Below are 21,517 nucleotides of genomic sequence, written 5' to 3'. Positions count from 1 at the left end.
AATTATAGAGGAACGGCCCACATTTAATCACAGCTTTCAACACTCACTGGATAATTCAAACTTCAACAATTACCCATTTTTTTCAGGAATTTGGTGCCCAGTGAAGTTGCCCCCCCCTCCCTTTGATCAACCAAATGTGCTTATCTGTCTCAATTAAGTATTCAGTGCCACAGCACATCTATGCAATTACTGTATGAGTCATGCAGCAGCAGCGACATCAAACAATGTGGCACTAAGTACATTTTAGACCTTAAAACTGATGGCAATGCTTTATACAATCAACCTCGTGCTACAATAGTATTGGCTTAACTAGCTTTCAGAAACGTGAATTAATAAAAAAAAAAGCAGAAATTGTAAACTGGAAACAAAAAAGAACATTGTTTACACCTAGTGGTCATAATGTTGGAATGAGCTTTCAGTAGGACGATTCAGATCACACAGGTTTTTCCATCCACAGTACAAAGATGCATTGACTTGTGAGCTCCATAGCCAGTTTTACCTACTGCAGTATTTCAGCTGCGTGTTTCTCTCTTGAGATCCATTTCAGGGTGTCTGTTCCCGGTGCTCTGTGCCCTGTCTACAGCCATTTTAGACTCTTCATTCTTATAATACTTTCATGTTCACTGGCCATTTCAATATTTCTTCTTCTGTCTTCTTACTCCGAGTGGACTTCTTTCAAATTTTATGTTGTCCATAGTATACATAACGTGTATATACAGTATATACAGTATATACTGTAGGTAACATTTATATGGTTTTTCTATCAAAGTACAACTTATCCATCCATATTAACTGGTCAGAGTTCACAACCTCATTCTAACCCTGGGAATGCTATGAAATAATAAATAATTCTTTAATATTCACCCCCTGACCAGCAAGGCATCACTGTTCAATTACTGAGAAAGGTGTAGACTGTTATAGAAAACTAAAACTTGGCATCATCTCTACAGTATAACACCGTTCCTCTACATCAGCATCCCGTGAATATTCTACAGTACCCCTTGCTATTCACATCTTCTACAGTTTGTCATTTGTTCCCTGTCTTGAAGGTTGTTTCAATCAGTGTATTCTTGAAATGATTTGGGGCGGGGTGTCTCATCATTCAAAATTCGTACACATGATGAAAAAAATTTAGTTTCTGTTGAAAATGTTCTTGGGAATTTCTTAATTTCCGGCTGCTTTCTTGTTCTTCATTCACTTGATGGCTTACTGTACATCACCTCATTTAATGTCATTTAAAGTTTGAAACTCGCCTCTCATTGGGCAATGTAGAATGAAATGTAATGTAGTATTGTTGAGAGCAAATTCCTAATTGAATATTTGTTCAAAATATGGTCCCTCCAACAGGTGTAGACCTCATTTTCATTGATCAGGTCCTCAGTTACTCAGCCTTTGTGGAAGTGAAAAAAAAACCTCTGATATCACTTATGCAAGCAAGATGTTGACTTACTGTACCTTTACCGTGTCTCTCTACAAACTGTTCCTTGTGTTTTTAAACCTCCAACATTGCTTGCTGATGGTGGGCCAGCTTCACCTGCTTGGATTTTGGGTCACTCTGCATGTAATCATTAATCAGCTGGTCGGTTTCGAGAACAGCGCACCTCTGCCAACACCCGATTTGAAGCCTCCTCCTTCGAGATTCCAAAAAAAATCAGAAGTCTTCCCTGCTTTCATGGTTTGAAAGTAATTCAGGTTTAGGCACCTGGCCAGAAAGGAAGCAGAAGCCGGGATATTTCATGGTGTCATGGATAGTCGAGTATCCCCTTGAACTCTCCAAAGACTGCAAAGAGAGGAGTGGCACCAGTCTGGTATGATCCAAATCATGTAGCTTGGAACAGCAAAATCCTGCTTTCTTCTGTCAGATGTTAGTTGAATATCAGAATTGATCCTAGCCTTTTTATCCTTAATTAATCAATGCAATGATATTAATAATAATAAATACTAATTAGAATGATATTTATTATTTTATTGTGGTATATTAATTATAATAAACACTAATAATGAACACTAATTATAATGGTGACTAATTGTTATTTAAGAATTAATTATTAATTAATCATCAATCGTTAATAATAATAATTAAGTAGAATTAGTCTTTTACATTTCTTTTACGTTCTGCTTTGTGAATTCCAGTAAAAATCAGGTGAGTAATCAGGATTTGTGTAATAATTGTTTAGCCTTTAATTATATACTGTTTCAAATCTAACAGGTGACTTTCTAGGAAAGTGAGGAAGATGTCTATTAAGAAAACTACTGTATAAGGTATAAAAATACAGTAACCACTGAATAGAGCCATCGGTTCTATTTATGGTATAGGTTCCATTAAGCATATTTGTACAAGGAAGTGACAATTTAACTGCATTTGAGTTGAAGAGATATTGCTGCACTACAGAAAAGGACTGGTCACCCCATTTCCACTGGGCATTTAGTTGAAGAGTAATACTGTACCGTATAGAAAACTCTAAGAAATTCTGCAGGGCATTTTATACAGTATTTATGCAAACATTATTCTTAATGAAACAAGGTTCAGTAAGGAAAAAGCTGGTATAGTATGCCAAAGATATCTACAAAACAATGGAGTTAAAACACTTTTTTTATCAAGTGCCAGTAGTATAATAAACAATAACTTATTGCAGACACGAAAAAACACACACAGTGTAATTTATCACTGCCGTTCTTGGTAAAAGGTATCTACAGTATGCAGATAATTACTCAGGCCAGTGACTGCTGGAATAAAGCATTCAAAATAAATAAATAATAGAGTTCAGTAATATCTCACACATATATAAAAATATTGAATTAATGATCAAGCCTGTCCAGGCTGACAGGTCTCATTTAACCCAAAAGCTGTATACTCTTGTTATGATAAAGGAAATAGGAAAGCTTACAGGTCTTCCACTACATTGCATCTTTTACCTTATGTACGTCCTTGATTAATTAGGCCATTCAACCTTTTATTAAAATTAAATTGGATGAACTTCGTTTAAAACAAATAAAAAATACTTACAGTACATATACTTTCTTTAAAAAATAAATTGATGTATTAAAGGAATTTAGCAACAGGCTATTTTTATTGTTTTGGTTTATATAAATAGTGGTTTGCAGTACATTATATTACTTAGTGCAAATTACTATTATTTGAATATTTTACATTCCCCAGTTTTACCTATATTGCCTGCATTTGTCTTTGAATCATCACTGTGTTTTACACATATGAGTGAGTTGTGCAATGTCCCTAACTGAAATTCAAAGATTGAAAATAAAATAACAGTGTAAGTAATAGTGCAAATGAGAGGAGACTATTCAACCCATCCTGCTCGACTGGTGGTGTACTGTAATGGCTTAGTGGGTCTCGTGCTTCATTTGGCTGTTTTTAAAAGAAACCAAAGTGTAGGTCTCAATCAGCCTGTGTTCCAGATACCCAAAAAACATTTTGTGCTTTACACTTAAATGATTATCTACAGCCATATGTAGGAGGACAGCAAACATTATGTTGTTTAGAATACATTTTTTAATCGCTTGTACTATGATTAAAAATAAGTAATTAGAGAAAACTCCATTCCTCCTTGTATATCAGCTACTGTAGATGTTTATCTAGCTTTTTGCAAAGATATTTCAGGGCGTGAAGCTGACCTTATGAAAAGCTCTTTAATATGTAGAATGTTGCCATTTACAAAGAGTCACAGGATGTTGATACTAAGGGAATGAGAAATGCCTGCAGGGATGTGGAAAGAAACTCACCACGTAAACTGGGAAGGTTTACTCCTTATGTCACAGTGTATCCATGAGCTTGTACTTTGAGCTTGTACTATAGTGTATTTTTTTATTCTCCATAATCTGTCACATTTTTTAAGCAGAGACAGATCAAGAATTCATAGGAAGGATACAGACAAGAATAGGCCATTCACCCTAAGTTTATTATTCTGACTGTTAACAATAAATTATGTAAAGCTAACTAATTAACTTGTGAATTAAAACTTATTAGACCCCAAAGCACTTTACTCTGAGCATTCCTAATATCAATGTCACTGTAAACCCTGAATCGTTTAACGATTATTTTTTGTTCTTTCCATCGGAACAAAAGTCACTTATTGCATCAGTCTTGGATCAAAGACTGGATGTCAGAAAAACACAGAGAAGTGGTGATTGGCGGAGACTTCATTCTCCGAAACAAGGCAACAGTGACTTGTAGCAGAGACCATGGGACAACCATTTGTTTACTGTCTTGTTGGAGCTAAGGTGACCAATGTCATCCATACAATACATACAGTACAGTACAGTGCAGTACAGTACACAGGCTCCAATCTAGGGCAGGCAATTACCCAGTTGTCCATGTGTGCAAAGATGACATTACTATAATAATAATGCCTTACACTTACTGTACACAGCACTTTTCTGGATACTCCACTCAGAGCACTTTACAGATTATGGGGACTCCCATCAGCCACCACCAGTGTGCAGCACCCACCTGGATGATGCAATGGCAACCATAGTGCACACAGTACGTTCACATTTAACATCATCAACACATTCAAACACGTTGGCAGGACAGATTCAGTGTTTTTTTTTTTCAGGAATTCTTCCGGCACCAGTCAAAGGTGCACAAGCACATAAGGTTAATCCAGCAACACAACCTGTGGATGAGGACATGGTATCCAGAAGAAGGCTTCAGCTTTCTCGGCCACTGGAAGCCTTTTCATGACAAAGACCATCTAAATATGACAGATTATGTCCGAATGAATTGGGCATCAGTTGGCGTGACAAAGGGATCCACAAAGACATCCCAAAACACTTCAAGTAGAAGGAGAAAGAAGAGAAGATGAGCCAAAAAACCTCCAGAAAGCAATTGCATGTGGAGAAAAGACAAATAGAACCAAATGGGAAAACAAAACAAACCAAAACAGTAATTAAATGCTTATACTGTACGTAAATGCAAGGGTATTCGGAAATAAATACGTTAACTGAAAACCACCATATTAGCAATGAATTATGATAAAGCTGGCATCACATAAACTATTACCAAAAATGATAGAGATTACTGTAACATTATCAGATACACACAGTTCTGGAGAGACAGGAATGGTAGAAGAGGAGAAGGTATGGAGCTACAGTATATACTGTATAAGAAATGACGAATTAAAACCTCTGAATCCATATGGATCAGACTGTTCAAAAACATTCTGAAGGTGCAGTGATAGGGGCATGCAATAGACCAGCAAAGGCAGACTTTGACTATCATTCAATACTAAATACTGCAGTTAGGAATTACTGTTCAAAGGAAGAAGTCGTTTTATGGGAGTCTTTAACTTTCAGGACATAGACCACAAGAAGCCTGTTGGAAAAGTTTAAAGCAATAGTAAATCATCAGAATTTGCAGTGGTAGACATGGCTAATGCCTGCTTTCTTATCCTGTTTTCTGGAGCACCTACTCCAAAAATCAGGAGAAATGCTTGAATTGTTCTTGTCTATTCAGACAATCAAGACACACCGGTGAGAGAACCATCAGAGAATTGTAGTCATAAGGTTGAGCCTTAAATTCAAATCTACACCTTCAGGTAAGGAGATTTCTAAGGAAGGAGATGCCATTTAAGAGAAGCAGAATGTGAGGGGATATGGTATCGGTGTGAACTAGATGGAAACACTTTTAAGAGATTAATTTTGAAACGTTAAACACACTTTTCCAACCACCCAGCAAATGAAAAGCTAATAACATTATCCCGGGTGGTTCAACAAATAAATTGGGGAAAAAATACACAGGGAAAAAAGCCAGTGTGGAGGCACAGTGGTTAGCATAGCACTAGTGTCTCACCCACTGGTGCAGGGAACCTGGGCTCAGTTCCCAGGTTGCTAACAGCATGGAGATTGTATGTGCTGTCTGTGTTTGAGTGGGTGGCGTAAGGGTGCAGTGGTTGGCACTGGGGCCTTGGGTTTAATTCCAAACCTGGAATGCTATCTGAGGGGAGTTTGTATGCTCTTCCTGTGTTCACATGGGTTTCCTCCGGGTGCTCTGGCTTCCTCCCACAGTCCAAAGACATGCTGGTAGGTTGATTGGTTTCTGGGAAACTGGGCCTGTGAGTGTATGTGTGTGTTTGTGTCCTACGAGTTTCAGATGGACCTTGTGTCCGTTGCTTGCAGGGATTAAGAATAATATATTGCTACTCCAGAATCAGTCTAGCCACGAGCAAGGACATACATTCTGGGAGTGAAGGGAATGTCTTACACTGACAGGCTGAAGTCAGAATAAGAATAACCAACTGCAAAAATATATTTTTTAATTAATTCCTTATTAAAAGAAGCATGTCAAATTTTCTTGAAAGTATGTTTTTGTTGTTCAGCATTTAGTCAGTGTGATAAAGTGTGTGTGACTGGTGTGATAACTGCTATTTTAAATACTGTGTTTAGCACATTCTGTATCATTCATAACTAATAAACATGCATTCATTCACATGTTAAAGATTCAGAGAACATTGTGTAGGTGTACAGTACATCAGATTAGGTGTGCGGTGTTTAGCACAATTACTTATATTTCATATCAGCCTTAGTTAAATCTCAAAATTGAATTTAAAGTTCTGAAGCAAGTTGCTTGCGATTTAATGTTTTGTTTTCCAGAGCTCACCTACTGAAAGACATTCAATTATTTTCTTTCCACAGTTGAATAACCATGCATAGAGAGATACGTTTCAGAATTAGAATCTGTATAAATGCTTCCTGTAGCAAAGATGGATAGCAATTCTAGGAGTTTATTTTTAGAGAATCGCTTAAATAATGCATAAAAAATAATTTGACATTCCATAAATTGATACGGAAAGAATCATAACCAAAATAATGAACAGATTAGTTCTTTAAGGGTGCCATCTGCTGGCAATAGCGGAAATCATCATTCAGACTACCTACAGTAATAAAGAGATCTAGACTGCATAGCTCTAATTTATTTTGAAAACATTAAAAAAGCTCATTTAAATGAAAATGGCAAATTTTAATATTTTTCTTCTCACTTTTCTAAAGTTATGTTTCAAACAGAACAAAAAAAAGCTCCTCTTTAACAGCTGTCTCTTGCTGAATTTAAATGTTTGCATTTTCTATGAAGAAAAGGCTAAACATTTCATTAAGGAGTGAGTACATTGTGGATTTTAACCTTCTTTCCCCAAGTAAAAAAATATTTATAGTATATAATATATAGTTTTTTTAAAAAAAAAAGAGTAAAGAAGGTGCTAAACAGGAGTTTGGGAGGAAGTCAAACTGTAATCTCGTATTTCTACTCTCTAACATTCCTCATTCCTCATATGTGAGAGTGGTTGTGATAGCACTGATCTTTTCATGCACTTCATATTATCATATTAAGTACAGTATGCTATTCCTTTATATAGGACTCCTTTTATTGTAATTAAAATTTGACCTACGTACAGAACAGATAAACAGTATCAAAACCATTTGAAACACTTCAATTTAAGTTTCAATTTTTATTATCTCACTATACGCATTTGTCTAAGGACAACTTTTGCACATGAGTAAGTCACGAAACTATTTTACTAAAGGAGACAAAAAGCAGCATAGCAATTCGAGAAAACACAAATCAAATGCAGATCCCTGTCTTGTTTGTCCTTGAAAATCAAAGATATTAATTATTAATTATATTAAAGGTCATGAATATAAATAAAAATAGTGCTTCTTCTGCACCCTATATTAATTGTACATATTTTCTCTTTGTGGACCACTATGTTGAACAACAGACATTAAATGTACAAATAAACCTTCTCCAGACATGTGAAAAGCTTCCAAATAAAGACAATCTGCTTTTTGACATGTTACTTTTGTTTGAAGATATTATAGATTACAGTATATAGACATAAGCCACAATACAGTCTGTTTATTTCGTATCATATATAGATCTGTCATACTTTAATTTAGAGCTGTATACAGTATATACAAATTAAATTAAAATACTGTATCTCATTCATGTCTTGGACATTTTGTAATTAAAAGGTGAAATGACTATCAGATGTCCACAGACCCCAGAATTAACTGCAAAATAATTTTAATGTTTGTGTGAAAGGCTCAGACATAATTAGCAATGATGCCAACAACAACTACAACACAGAACCGCCATTACACAGCTGTTTATTGAGCCCCAGAACATTGATAAGGTGCCTCCTTTCTTGCAGCAGAATTGATCTGGTCGATGCAGAGATTAATGCACATACAGACGAAATGGGACACCGCTGAATCCTTTCTGCCTCAGCTGAGAAAAGAAACACAATTTCATAAACATTCCTTGAAAAAAGTCTACATTTATATGATAAAGCTCTTCAATATGAAGATCACTGCCATTTAAATTGCTACAGAAAGAAAGAACAATCTTAATAGGTTATCACTGAGCCTGTAACCTCCAGGGAATCCAAAACATTGTGGAGATTGTGGAATCTCATACATTCCTGTGGGTTTGCAAAATCCATAATGCACACGTTGAAATGCTTTTACCATTACCTTATTAATAAGATGTCTGTGGTTGCTTGTTTTAATGCCGTTTGGCAAAGTTTGCTACAAATAAAACCATAAACCTTGGCCAAAAATGGACAATCCAGCAAGATGATTTTTCAAAGTATTGATCCAGATCAACAAAGGAATGGTTAAAGAGGAACTGCAATGTTATTTTCATGTTAGAAAGAATCGGACTCGTAAAAGGAATCAGAAAGGCTCATCAGGTTGATGAGTGTATTTCAAACCGCAATAAAAGTCAAATGTACACAGTAACTTGTAAAACCTCTAATTTACATCACCAAATAGTGGAAATTTCCAGGTACGCATAGCACCATGTTCTGTGATTCAGAACGAGGCAACAAAACCTCTGGTGACGTGTGGCGACCCTATGACATTGTAAACAAACAGGCTTGTGAACACATCTCTTTGAATTCAATAGGAATTTTGCTTTTGATTTTAAGTGGGTTTTGCTGACTAATAATACTTACTTGTTAACTCTGCATGTAGACCACGTTTGAACATTTCTGTGGTGAAATGTCTGCTGCACAACCTGTATTTATTCACTCATACATCACTTTACACTAGTCATTATGGTGACTAGTGAGAAGGAAGGGCTGCATCACGTTACAATTCATTGAAACTTGAGTGCAACAACATGGTGACTTACAGTACTTTCACAAAGTTCACAATTTGAAATTTGTCATTTGTTTGTCATCAATGAATTTATTTTGTTATTAATTTCGTTACCGAGATTTGATAACCTGTATGAGAAATTGGGACTGTAGTTCCCATTAAAATGCATACAAAATCCTCAAAATTAGTGTTGCTGAATGTCCCTCTCAATCTTCTGACCTCAGTATTATTGAGCATTGGTGATTCTAACTCAATATGGCAGTTCGCTAATGAAAATCAAAGGGCCTGTGGGACTTTAATTCTACAGTACATGGATGAATGTCCTCATGATACTACAGTAGTATCGTGAGTAGTATTTGAGTCATCTGGTCAGTGTAATATCTGCCAGAGGAGGATTTACAAAATACTAACTACTGGGGTGTGAATAAATGTGGCTCTTGTGTTTTCTGGACTTTAATGATCTGTGACTAATATGACTTTGCTTTGCCCAATACTACAGTATTACGTATTATTAATTGAATGGATTCATGTTTATGGGTCTGATACAAACCGAACCCTTAGGAATGATCATGAACTCCTACCTGTTCCTGAGAAACAATGCCGGTGGAATTGAAGTTTCTTCTTCTAGGAGAGAGCACGTGTTCGACTGGAGCGCCACTTCCTGGCTTTCCCCATGTGCAATACTGCATTGTCTCCACATGCTGGAATGTAAAGTGTATTCCATTACACTGCACTGTGAATATACAGTGTATAACAGTATTACTAAATAATATAATCCTATGATTCACATACAGTAAGAAGATCACTAAGGTCAAGACCTTTCCCCATCTAGCTACAGTAGTTAGTCATAACTCCTGTATTTGCTGGAGTATTTGCATGACTTTTTATTTGCTGTGCATTCAAATACACTGTCATTTTAATAACAATCAAACGTAATGCTCTAGATAAAGCTCTAAACCTCACTGCCATGTTGTCTTTGGAAACTGAAACCCACAACACCTTAAAAAAACAAAATTCAAACCTTAGGAATATGTTCCACACAATTCCATATACTGTGGGTACTGGTATACATACTGGGATCATTGGTTAATATGCATTTAGAAGTTGGTTTATACTCCAAGCACTTGAGTTGTAATTTTGATGATGATCCCTACTGTCATGTGTTTTATGTTTTCTAAAATACAGTCTTTTTGTTGTTGCCATTTTCTGGTCTGAAGCAACTTAACAACTATCTTCCATCTGCCTCTCTTGATTTTCTACTTGTTGAAGTGCTTGCACCCAGTGGTGTGTCAGTAATTTACCATTTGTTCTGCAGTTCCATCTCTCATTTTGTTCATTTGATTCCTGCGTCTCTTATCTTCTTCCTGCTGTCTTAACTCGGCGTAATAGTTGAGACGTCTCATTTTCTCCTGCTTTTGTTTTGCACGATGTGGAAATAAATTGAAGAGATTATTTATTGCAGCACAGTTCGCAGGAATTAACCAGTATTTTAGTTACAGTATTTCTAAATTACTTGGGGAAAAAAAAGGAAATTTGTGTCTGTACACTATCATACATATACTGTACATTTCGAGAGGAATGAGGGCAACCAAAGATTATATGACAGTTGAATCGTTTATCTAGTTTCTGAAAACGTGACTTAAACTGCTTGGCTGATGGCCACAGGACAGGGAGGCTGGGACCCTCAGGCCCGGTGAAAAGGTGACCGAGGGGGCAGCTGCAAAGGTGGAGATGGGGAGGAAGAGGGATGCAAAACGAGCGAGGAAGAGGAGAGGGTGACGTGTGGTATGCGTGGGAACCTGAGAAATTATGTCAGGACTAGTTGTGGGTTGTTGCAGCTGAGCTTAATTGGTCTGGCTGCCCTCATCCCTCCCAAACGTTCGTTAGTACTCTATTTAATGACTTCCTGAATAAGCCATGTCACAACTCCTACGACAAAGGGAAATCCAGTGGGTTTGTTCGGTTGGTTACAGCATTCACTGTTCCACCAAGCCTCCACCTCATCCCTCCTTCTTCCCTCTTTACAGCTCACTCACTCAAGAAGACTGGATTGAACCCGTACAGTACTTTGCTTGGGTAATTTAATCACTGTCCTCTTAGCTCAAACGTGCTTTAAATGCATTCCTTATGGTCGATACTCGAAAGTCGATACTTTGACTAGGAAGCCATTTACCCTCAAATTTGTGACACCGCAAATACATGTTCTACAGTACTATAGTGAGGTGCTTCAAGTAGGGAGCTGCGTCAGCATGCGTAGGCTGCAAAAGAACAAGTAAAGGTTTATTCCAGGCTGAAAGGAAAAGAAAAGAAACAACGTTTCGGCTGTGGAGCCTTCTTCGGATCTGACACCCGAAGAAGGCTCCACATCCGAAACATTGTGTTTCTTCTCTTTTCAGCATGGAATAAACCTTTACTTGTTCCTTTATAGTGAGGTAATTCATACATAAAATCTACCAGATATGGTACAGTATATTGTACAAAAGCTTCATATAGAGATTCAATTTTTCAATTCCATTTGGAATACTTTATTCATCTCCAGTGGGACGTTTTAAGAGGACACTCTGCTAAAACATCTTTTCATAAAATAATTCAAGAAAAGTCATTCATTACCTGTTTGAGAAATCCTGTTTTCTCATTTCCTGGCAGAATTAAATGGCTACCATCGCTGTCTTTACGTTTGGGTCTTAAAACAGGAAATTCCTAGAATATACAGTTGATATAACTGGCATATATACTTTGGAAATATATGTTGGGTTTCCTTTTTGTCTTGGATAGTTTGGCTTTGTTTGATTAGCATGTGCTACTAACATTTTTTTAATGGTTTTTCAATAACCCTTAGCATGTAATACAGATCAAGCAATAATCTTAAATTAATTAAACGGTTTCGATAGAATGGTGTTGAAATACAGTAAAGCTATATCTGCTTCAATTTTAACTTATTTAAGAATATGTAAATTCTTCCTCTGTGGCACATAGGGGCACCTGTGTCTTGTTTTAGATCGATATCTGTCCATTTCAGTCCAATTAAATTAATGTGCATAACAGGGAACTTGATGAATTAAGCTCCTGTACCGAAACATGCAAATAAAAACTGATGTCAAAGATCTCATGACTTCATTATCATTTAAAATAATAACAGCATTTGATAACACATACATGATTACTGCATTTCAGTTTATTATAAAATCAGGGTAAAATGTTCCACGAAGATACTACATTTTCATTCAGTCTTTGAAATTGTTGTGTTACTTTTGCAACTTGATTCCCTGAGAAGAATTGTCACCAAGCAGTGAGCTGTCCTACCTTACTGGGGTGAACACTGGTTGGTGGCAGCACTTCAAAATAAAATGCAAATCAGAATATCAGCACTCAAATATTGTAAGTACTGTACACATTCCTACCTTCAATTCTCCATTAAATGTCTCGGGAGTAGTGCTTGTAATACGGTTTCTGTCCTTAGAAGAACGGTCTCTATCACATTTATGTTGCAAGGGCTGGCTGACTGAAGAAAAAAAACTCTGCAGCTGTTTGTTCATATGTATACAGTTTCTTCACTTCAAATTATTGTTATGCTTATCATTTTATTTAATTAAGTCATGCTTTGTTAGACAGCGTTTTGGAGGCTGGGTTCAGAAACATACTTATTGAATTGAGTGAATCAACATTATGCCAAACAAAACATTAAATTCACCCTACAAAAAGTTATTGCCCAAAACCTTATGTGGCGACTGACCTTGTTTTGTTCTGCCTGGATCACAGAAACAGTTTGGAAAGGAGGGATCCCCATTCTGAAATAAGATAGGCAACTGTCCTGAGAGATGTTATTTGTTTTTAAAGTGAATCATTTGATCGAATGACCAGATCTCAGCTCATTCTAGAAGTTTACATCCCCGAAATATATACTGTGGCAGTGAGGGCACATACTGTAGGAACATTGGCTATTTAAGCATATGAGCCAAGCACAAAGACAGAAGCAGACTCACGGCTGATGTAAATTATGTGTGTTTGCTCATTTCTAGGATTTAACATTTTGGGGACAAATTAAAAAAGGACAATGAGTGATTAACAGTACAGTAAGGCTGTGCTCAATACAGGTTTTCCTGAATAGGTCCTGTATCATTATGTCCACTCCTGGTAGGGTTCATTTCAATAAAGTTGCCACTTATTAATTACAGAATTTGGCGCTGATATGTCTATCATGTCCAGACTACTTCTAATTTCAACTAAGCTAGTTTCTGTTGCGTAATATTAGTAACAGAATAAAGGAAAACATAAGCAAATGATTTCATGAATGATTATGCTTTCTTGCAAACTGCGTAGCCGAATATTACACTAACCCGCCAACAGCACCAAACAAAGCTTAATGGGTGTCCCACCCAGTTTTCACAGATGGAAGCTATTGTCTGTTTGTGTCAAAATTTCAAACCTTTCATAACATTAAAGCAATGTGAACTATACTTGGGTATCACTGGGCAAATGAAAAGAATTGTACTTTGAATTGTTTCAGCTGTGGTGAGCTGTTGAGAATCTGCACAGAGAAATCAGGTTACATGACGGCAGCATACTTCAGAGATCACAATGTTATACAAAACTTTACAGATCTGTGCACAATCACAGGAATCTGTTCTCCAAAATTGCAACCAATGACAGTCGAGTGGATTTATACCTATTACATAAAAAAATGGATCAAGCTGGCTATTATGGCAATCAATTGTGCAAGTGAAAGTCTGTGTTTTGGATTTTGTTTATCCCTTATGCGGTGTCTTTTGATTTACACATGTTGGTTGTGACATCATTTCGTTACTATTAAACCTGGTTCTGAAAAGAAAGATTAAAAGTGAGGTGTGGTAAAATCGCTGTGCATGTGCACAATGGAATATTTACTGTTAATTTGTGCTTCACTTCATGATAATATCATGATCTGTACACAACTAACACTATTTTTTTCCAGGAACATCAACTGGTTCACAGATTCTGTCAGATGGATGCCCTGGAAACTCTGATCTCAGTGAATTCCTACAATTTCCTAATTCTTAAGAAAATACTTGTTAATATCATCACTCTGTTACTGTCGTGTACAAGCTGGGTGTGCATGGGTTTTACCTTTCCGTATTTCAGCAAGGGGAGTTCTGTGCTATACTGTCCTGAAAGAGAGCAGGGAAACAGTAGCACAAGTTGTATAGCAAATGGGTGCAGTGTCTAGACATTTACCACTTTAAGATCAAACTTAATTTCAAAACATCTTTCTGTCCAAAAACAAAACCATTTTCTATTCATATACACTATCCATACCAGATTTAGCTATAATATTGCGTTACAATATCGATGGTTTAAAAAGAAAAGTCAAACCTTCTGCTGGTCCTTGGATTACGCAGTCTAGTATGTGCTTTGCTTTTCTGCTTATCATGCCTTTCAAGTGTTCTGTAGATAAAGAAAATGTCATAAAATCTAACTATTTGATCACATGCTGTTCTCCCAATGAATAAAGTTATATACTGTATGAATACATTTCAAAAAGTATGTCTAAGAGAGTTATGCTGGAAGCACTTGTTTTCTCAAGTTCCTTCTCTCTTAAAGTAGCACTTCATCCTTTAAATCTTACTGCACACACAAACAGTTATGGCATTATAGTGTTTTTCCAACCCAAAATCAAAACACCAATGAGCAGAGAACAAACATCTTCTAATACAGGGGGGAAGTAATTTCAAATTAAACTGATGAACTCTGGAGACCAGGAAAAGATCCAGGGCTGAGTGTTTTCTTAGTTTTTGAGGATTTCTGCCCCAGTACTGTACTGCTCCTCTTTTTTTCCTTCCCTCCCACACCCCCCTGTCAGCCCGTTACCGGGGCAACCTGCAGTTCCACCAACAGTCACTCTCCACTCTTCCCTGGAGCAGACAGCTAGACAGCCACCCTGGTCCCAGTGTGTCTCCCTGCCAAATCCAGTGGGGGAAACGGCAACCACTACAGTATCGTTCCACAGTATTCACACAAGCTGACCTGCACTTTTGTCATTCCAGAAAGAACATCCAGACCCTTCACGAAACGGCCAGGATGAAATCTGAAACAACAACAACTGTCCTGTATCAGTGTGAATGGCGCACACACTCACAACTGGCGAGCTACGGAAGCTCAGACCTCCTGGAAAGGCTAAGGTTGTTGCTGGAAGAGAAGTAAACAGGGCCAGTAGGGGGCGCTCTCCATTAACAGTCCCAGGGTGTTTGGAAAAGAGTGGGTGTGTTAGCCTGGCGTCCTGGCCAGATTTCCCCCTGACCTTTCCTGTCGCATCATCCAGGTAGGTGCTACACATTGGTGGTGGAGGGGTGTCGTCATTATTATTATTAAAGTATATACTGTTTTTATACTGTAAATACAGTACAGACACTGTATTTATTTTCATTTCTGTTTGGCCTGTTAACCTTCAATTTATTAGCCAACTCAGCAAATACTTGGGGGATTTACATTAGTATACAATGATGCACACTTATATCATACCTAATATATCAGTTATTTTCCTTGGTGATGAATATGAAACATACTGTAATCATAGAGAAATACAGACAAAATAAAAGGCAAAATAAATCCATAGATAGATACTATATAAACAAAGACATGTGCACTTTCCTTGGTGACAGGCTGTCAAATAGTGACTTACCAATCTGTTTCCCTTCTCTGTTCTCTTAGTGATTTTTATTTCTGGCATGCTTGTTTCTCCTAAATCCAAAAAGACAGCAATGTGTTTTAGACATGGATCACTATCTAACCCAATTGTACAGTACAGTATATGCACAATGAGATGCAGAACAATGGAAAAAAAACTTTGACAAAGCCAAAGACATCTAGTGTATCTGCAGTACCCACTACACTGCACAATAAAATCATTCTGGAGAGGAATCCATTCCACATTGTGGAAGAAGTTAACATGTGACACAGAATCAGTAAAGACACCAAATTATATGAAAGTAGTGCCAACTAGCATAGTTTTTTATACCTGATGGATATGGGGGGGGGGAATTTTTTTAGTGATCACCTGCTGCAGTTTTTAATTCAAATAGTCTGAACTATAGGAATAAAAAAAACAACCCCAACCACATCAGTTATTATGTAACTCTGTATGGTTTTCTGTACTGTCCTTTTTAGTTCTTAAGCTCCACCATACTTACACTTCTGAAGTATACCTACATTCAGAATTTTAAGATTATTAAACCTGTGCCCAGTGTGACATTTTCTACTACAGTTTAGATTGATTCGTTAAGATATTTCACTTAATTTTACATTACCTCTTCCGTTCTTGTGAAATGTATTTCCATCAGGTCTTTTAAGTGGCTGGTAATCAAACCAAAGACGAGAAATCATTTTGACAGTCAATCCTGACCTCACACAAAAAAAGATACAGTACCATGAATACAAATGAGTATCTCTGGGAAAGATATGAGATCTTTGAAAATCGACTGTGTGCGTAACTCACCGTAGATAATTTTTTTTTTTACAGAATATGACTACCAACAGCGCATATCTTCTAGCAATTCAGCCCAGAGTTACATGTACTTACAGGATTGTGGAGTGTGTAATGGAAAGTTACTGAGAAAAAGGTATTTTATCCTAAAAATGTTGTTTACGGGCAGAGCTGTGTTGCAGAAGCAGCTGGATTCTTAGAACAAAGTGTGATAGCATCCAGCTCGTCAAGGGCACGGGATGTTTTAATAATGTTTATCTCTGCTGCTTGAAAAAGGGAGTATGAGAAACTATTTGAATAACTACTCTTTTCTTTGCTTAAAGCAGAAACCTATAAGGAATGGAAAATTACTGCTTTGCCTGTCCTTGAAGTGTTGCATCAGCTTAAAAAAGATAGAAAACAAGGGGCTCTCCCTACTTTTGAATCAGCCTTCACTTCTCTGCACAGACCAGTGATGGTTTTTTCCCATATTGCAATATGATTCAAGACCTTACTGAGTGAATGAGAACACCTCTCCTGGATCTTCTTTGATAAAATTCCATGACAAGTGTTATGTGAAAATTTGGCTGAACCCGCTTGGCTGAGGGCTGACCTCCTGGCCAGAGGACGAGGAGGCCGGGACCCCCCTGCAGAGAGGGGAGTGACCAGGAGTGACCAAGGGGCAGCTGCTGGGGTGGAGATGGGGTGGAGGTGGGATGCAGAAAGACGTAGGGAGGGAGAGAAGGGGATCATGTACAGTATTTATAGTGTTTAGGAGAGGGAGTGACGTCAGGAGTGATTGCTACTGTTAATACTGACAGCCAAGTCTGACTGAACTTGATTGTGGTCCTCCCTCCTGAACCTTTGTTACGAACAAAAACAAAACATACACTTCTTTTGAAGGACTTTACAGTTGACGTTTAGTTTCATTTTCAGAGGAGCTCAGCTTCCTGCCCTCTTCACAGGTTGTGGTGAAAAGAATCTAATAAGTACAGTACACTAGATAAAAAAGTCCAATTCAGTTTACCTGTTTTGTGGCACCTTGCTTCTTATGAACTGTGAAATCGGGGGCACTTGCGTCTTCAAAGCAAAGCCACTCTAAACAAAGAAAAAAAAACTGTTAACCAAAGAAACACCCAGAAAAAATCATCAGCCTCAATTGGCAAATGTAAAATCCTTTTTCATCCGATCGCCGTCATTGAAGGTGGATTACCGTCTTTTTCCTCACATTCCGGGTCTTCCTCCAGGACTGCCCCTTTGTCCTTGCAGCCCTCAAAGCTGGTACTGGGAAGATTTTCAAAAATAACTGTCAAGTCCGAAAGCAGTCCCGATTTTAGGTTTACCGTGTCTCTGCAGAAAGACAAAACCCTCTTACCTTAACTGAATATCTTCAATCTGCTTCCAGTAAACTGGATTAACTGTACGGTGGTTAGCCCCATGGCTCCAATGTTTGGTTTCGGTGATCTTCAGCTGATTTGTGATTGTAGGATACAGCGTTTTTTCATCATGCACTTCCTTAAGTTTGACGTTACAAGCGTGCTTGTCAAGAAATTTAAAAAAAAAACAAAAATTAGGCATTAACTGTAAATGAGAAACTTTTAATTTATCTATCGCTTACTCTATCACTTCACAGCAAATAGTAGATGTGTAGTGTGTGTGATTCTTTTCTTCTAGTCTTCCACTACCTGCTGTATTTCAATTTTTCTCCTTTACTGACTTGTCTGTCATTTGATGGATCTCTAGTTCACCATGTAATATAAAATAAAGCAACGACAACGTTTAAATTTAACCCCCGCAAGGGAGTGAACGTAACATACAAGTACCAAAGGAGAAGACAGGAGGCAGTAATGCTCCTGTAAAGGACAGAGGGGCTGAGTAGGACTTGTAGAATGTGGCATCTTCCCCTGGGTGCTCACGTCCGTGTCTAGTACAAGAGATCTCCTTGAGTCTTTCCTCCTCCTTTGACCAGACCAGACATCTGGGCTAAAACATTGTGACATTATCATCAAGAACAAAAACAATAACTTCATATTGGTGTTGAGGTATTTGCCATGGAAAATCATTTTGACAGTCGATCTTGACCTCACACAAAGATACAGTACCATGAATACAAATGAGTATCCCTGGGAAAAGATATGAGACTGTTGAACTTCTACTGTATGTGAAACTCACTGTAGAGAAAAAGTTTTTTTTGCAGAATACTACTATATACTACCAGCAGCGCATATCTTCTATCAATCAAAAAAAAACATACACAAAAAACATACACTTCTTTCAAAGGACTTTACAGTTGACATTTAGTTTAAGTTTCAGATGAGGTCTGTGTCCTGGCCTTTCCACAGGTTTGGGTGAAACGAATGTAATACATACTGTATGTAAAAAAAAAATCCAATTCAGTTTACCAGCTTTGGTAAAGGCTGGTAGCAAATCCCGTATTGCCCACACTTTTGCTTCAGAACAGACCACAGTTTGGCTAATACCAGAGCTGGACACCTCCGACACAAATAGGAAATTAATGAATCGTATGCGTCAAGAACGGCTAGTGTGTTTGTTTATGGTGTTGTCCTTCTCAGACAAGAGCACTGAAGAGCACGCTGATCTTCTAATCTTCATTTCGCTTGGCTGAAGGTACTCCTGTATCCCCAGGCAGAGTAAAGTTAATGAACTGTAACAAATCAATAAGACTATGAGGTTCTACACCTTCCGTCCTCCTAATTCAGTACTAATGCCCAGAAGAATTCAATTGTCTGGTTACATAAAACACTCTTCAAAGGCTCATTTTCCTAGGAAGAAATAAGAGTACACAACAAAAAAATGTCTTGTTGGATTTACACTGTTTGTTTAGGTAACATGCCATAATGATTGTTCACATTTGTTTAGTATTGTATATGGTACCATTTAATATTCTTTTTTTCTCTTAAAAAACAATAAACAAATCAAACATAAAAATGGCTTGCTAGCAGTCTACTTGACTGTAATCGAAGAATCACCAGAAGGTGTGACTTTTTTAAATGGACCATTTCCACAGTATTCTGATGCATTAGCCCAATACACATTTACATACAAATACACACTTATACACATACACACTTACAGTACAGTATGTGCATACACAAAACTGTTGTATGTATACAAATCTTACCTTCCAATATTACATTTCCAATACAGTACTGTACTGTATGTCCCTGTACAGTTACTGTATTAACATTCGCAGTACCTACCAGTGTCCCAAAACATAAAGTCAGGAGAACCAAAAATCAAACCACAGGTGGTCTTCTGACTTCATGTTGTGAGGTAAAATACAGGTCTTTTTATGCTTTTAAGTTAAAGATGATTTTTCTAACATAACTGTAGAGAGAAGAATATGTAAAGGTTTATTCCATGTTGAAAAGAGAAGAAAAAAAAACACAACGTTTCGAGGTGTCAAGCCACCAGAAGAAGGCTCCACAGCTGAAATGTTGTGTTTCTTTACTTCTGTTTTAACCATGGAATAAACCTTTACTTGTTCCTTTGGAGCCTGCGCGTGCTGATGCAGCTCCCTACTTGAACTACTAGAGAAGAACATGACTGTTTTACGTTCATCATTAAGTCCTCCCCCATCACTCCAATGCAGTAGCCTGCTGCACATCACTTAAAAGCAGCGCAGATTTTCAAGATCATCTGTGAGAAACTGGTTCTGTGAAAGATTAGAGGATCAATGACTTAAACGCGCTGCAGGCTGAGGAGCTCTGGAATTAAACTTCAAGCATGAAGGAAACATGACGGGTGGTGCAGTGGTCAGGATTGCTGTCTACCCGGAACTGGGGGTCTGGTTTCAATTCCTGGCCTGGTGTGCTCTGTGAGTGGAGTTTGTACATTCTCCCTGTGTTGGTGTGGGTTTCCTCCGAGTGCTCCAGTTTCCTCCCACAGGCCAAAGACATGCTGGTGGGTTAATTAGCTTCTGGGAAAAATTTGCCCCAGGTGTGAGTGAGTGTGTGTGTCTGTGACCTGGGTGTCTCATCCAGGGTGTATCTGGCTCCTCCATGACCCTGAATAGGAAGAAGCTGTTAAAAACTGGAGGGATGGGTTCGTGCTGTGCAATATGAATGCTTTTCAACAACACCTTTTTTTAATGAATCAGTCCTTTTTGGGTAGTAGGTGTCCAACTGCTTGCAAGTAATACACCCTTCACATTCTGATGTGAGCTTTTGTTTTGACATTTCTCTTTTCATTAAGCACAGTTCTCTGCTTTCCACCAGTTGAAAACATTGTGAATCCCAAAACCATCCTGGATTTGTTTTGTGTTGCAAAATATTTCCCAGTTCTGGAACACAGAACTTACAGTTGCTGTTACAGCCTGATTAGAGGAAATATAAAATATGAGAATAATCACAAAATTGAAGAATACATATGAATAAGTACAGTATAGGAATATATTAGAACATAAAAGAATAAGTACAAAGTAAATAAGGTCATTTAGCCTATCTAGCCTTGCTATTTGATCCAAGGATGCAACCCAAAAGTTTCACGAAAGAAGCCAGGATATAGTCTTCAACAATATGGACAGATAGCTCTTTCTATAGCCCCACAACCCTTTGTTCCTGTTCTAAATGTACCACAATCATGCATCATAATAATCTTTGTATTGAATTTCCTATCTACCATAATAGTTGTAGTCTGAGATATTACTATAATTATTAATCCTTCATACTCCAAGCAATTTCTGCCTGTATTGTTCATACAACCCCATATTCATAAATGTAAAATGTTAGGTTTGCTGTTTACTTACATCAGAAATGGTGAATATCTACAAGCATCCCATTTTTTCTGAAACTTAGCTATAATGCACTTATTAAAAAAAAACAAATTAAACCAAATTTTATAAGGTATAAAATATAAGTGCTATTATGACATCATTAACACATCACAGTTTTTCATTCTTAGTGCTTTGTGAGGTTGCCAAGAGCCATGTCACTTTGGGATCAGCCACAA

General features: G+C 37.5%; 1 protein-coding gene across 1 annotated transcript; it reads right to left on the bottom strand.

The window, feature by feature from the left end:
• Positions 1 to 8,188: 8,188 nt before the first annotated feature.
• Positions 8,189 to 18,444, bottom strand: LOC148832643 (uncharacterized). The gene is made up of 16 exons (XM_088918247.1): positions 18,370 to 18,444; positions 17,922 to 18,085; positions 17,760 to 17,830; positions 17,574 to 17,644; positions 17,079 to 17,193; positions 16,392 to 16,481; positions 15,767 to 15,825; positions 15,112 to 15,172; positions 14,461 to 14,532; positions 14,215 to 14,255; positions 12,845 to 12,917; positions 12,513 to 12,613; positions 11,722 to 11,811; positions 10,413 to 10,523; positions 9,693 to 9,812; positions 8,189 to 8,239 (listed from the first exon to the last, which is right to left on the bottom strand). Exons 1-16 carry the CDS (start codon positions 18,442 to 18,444, stop codon positions 8,189 to 8,191), a joined length of 1,365 nt encoding a protein of 454 aa, XP_088774373.1.
• Between the last annotated feature and the right edge of the window lie 3,073 nt (positions 18,445 to 21,517).

Source organism: Atractosteus spatula, chromosome 6 (genome assembly GCF_055471065.1).
Source record: "Atractosteus spatula isolate fAtrSpa1 chromosome 6, fAtrSpa1.hap1, whole genome shotgun sequence".
NCBI classification, from domain to species: Eukaryota; Metazoa; Chordata; class Actinopteri; order Semionotiformes; family Lepisosteidae; genus Atractosteus; species Atractosteus spatula.
The sequence above is the reverse complement of the archived record's forward strand: the minus strand, read 5'-3'. Positions and strand labels throughout refer to the sequence as shown.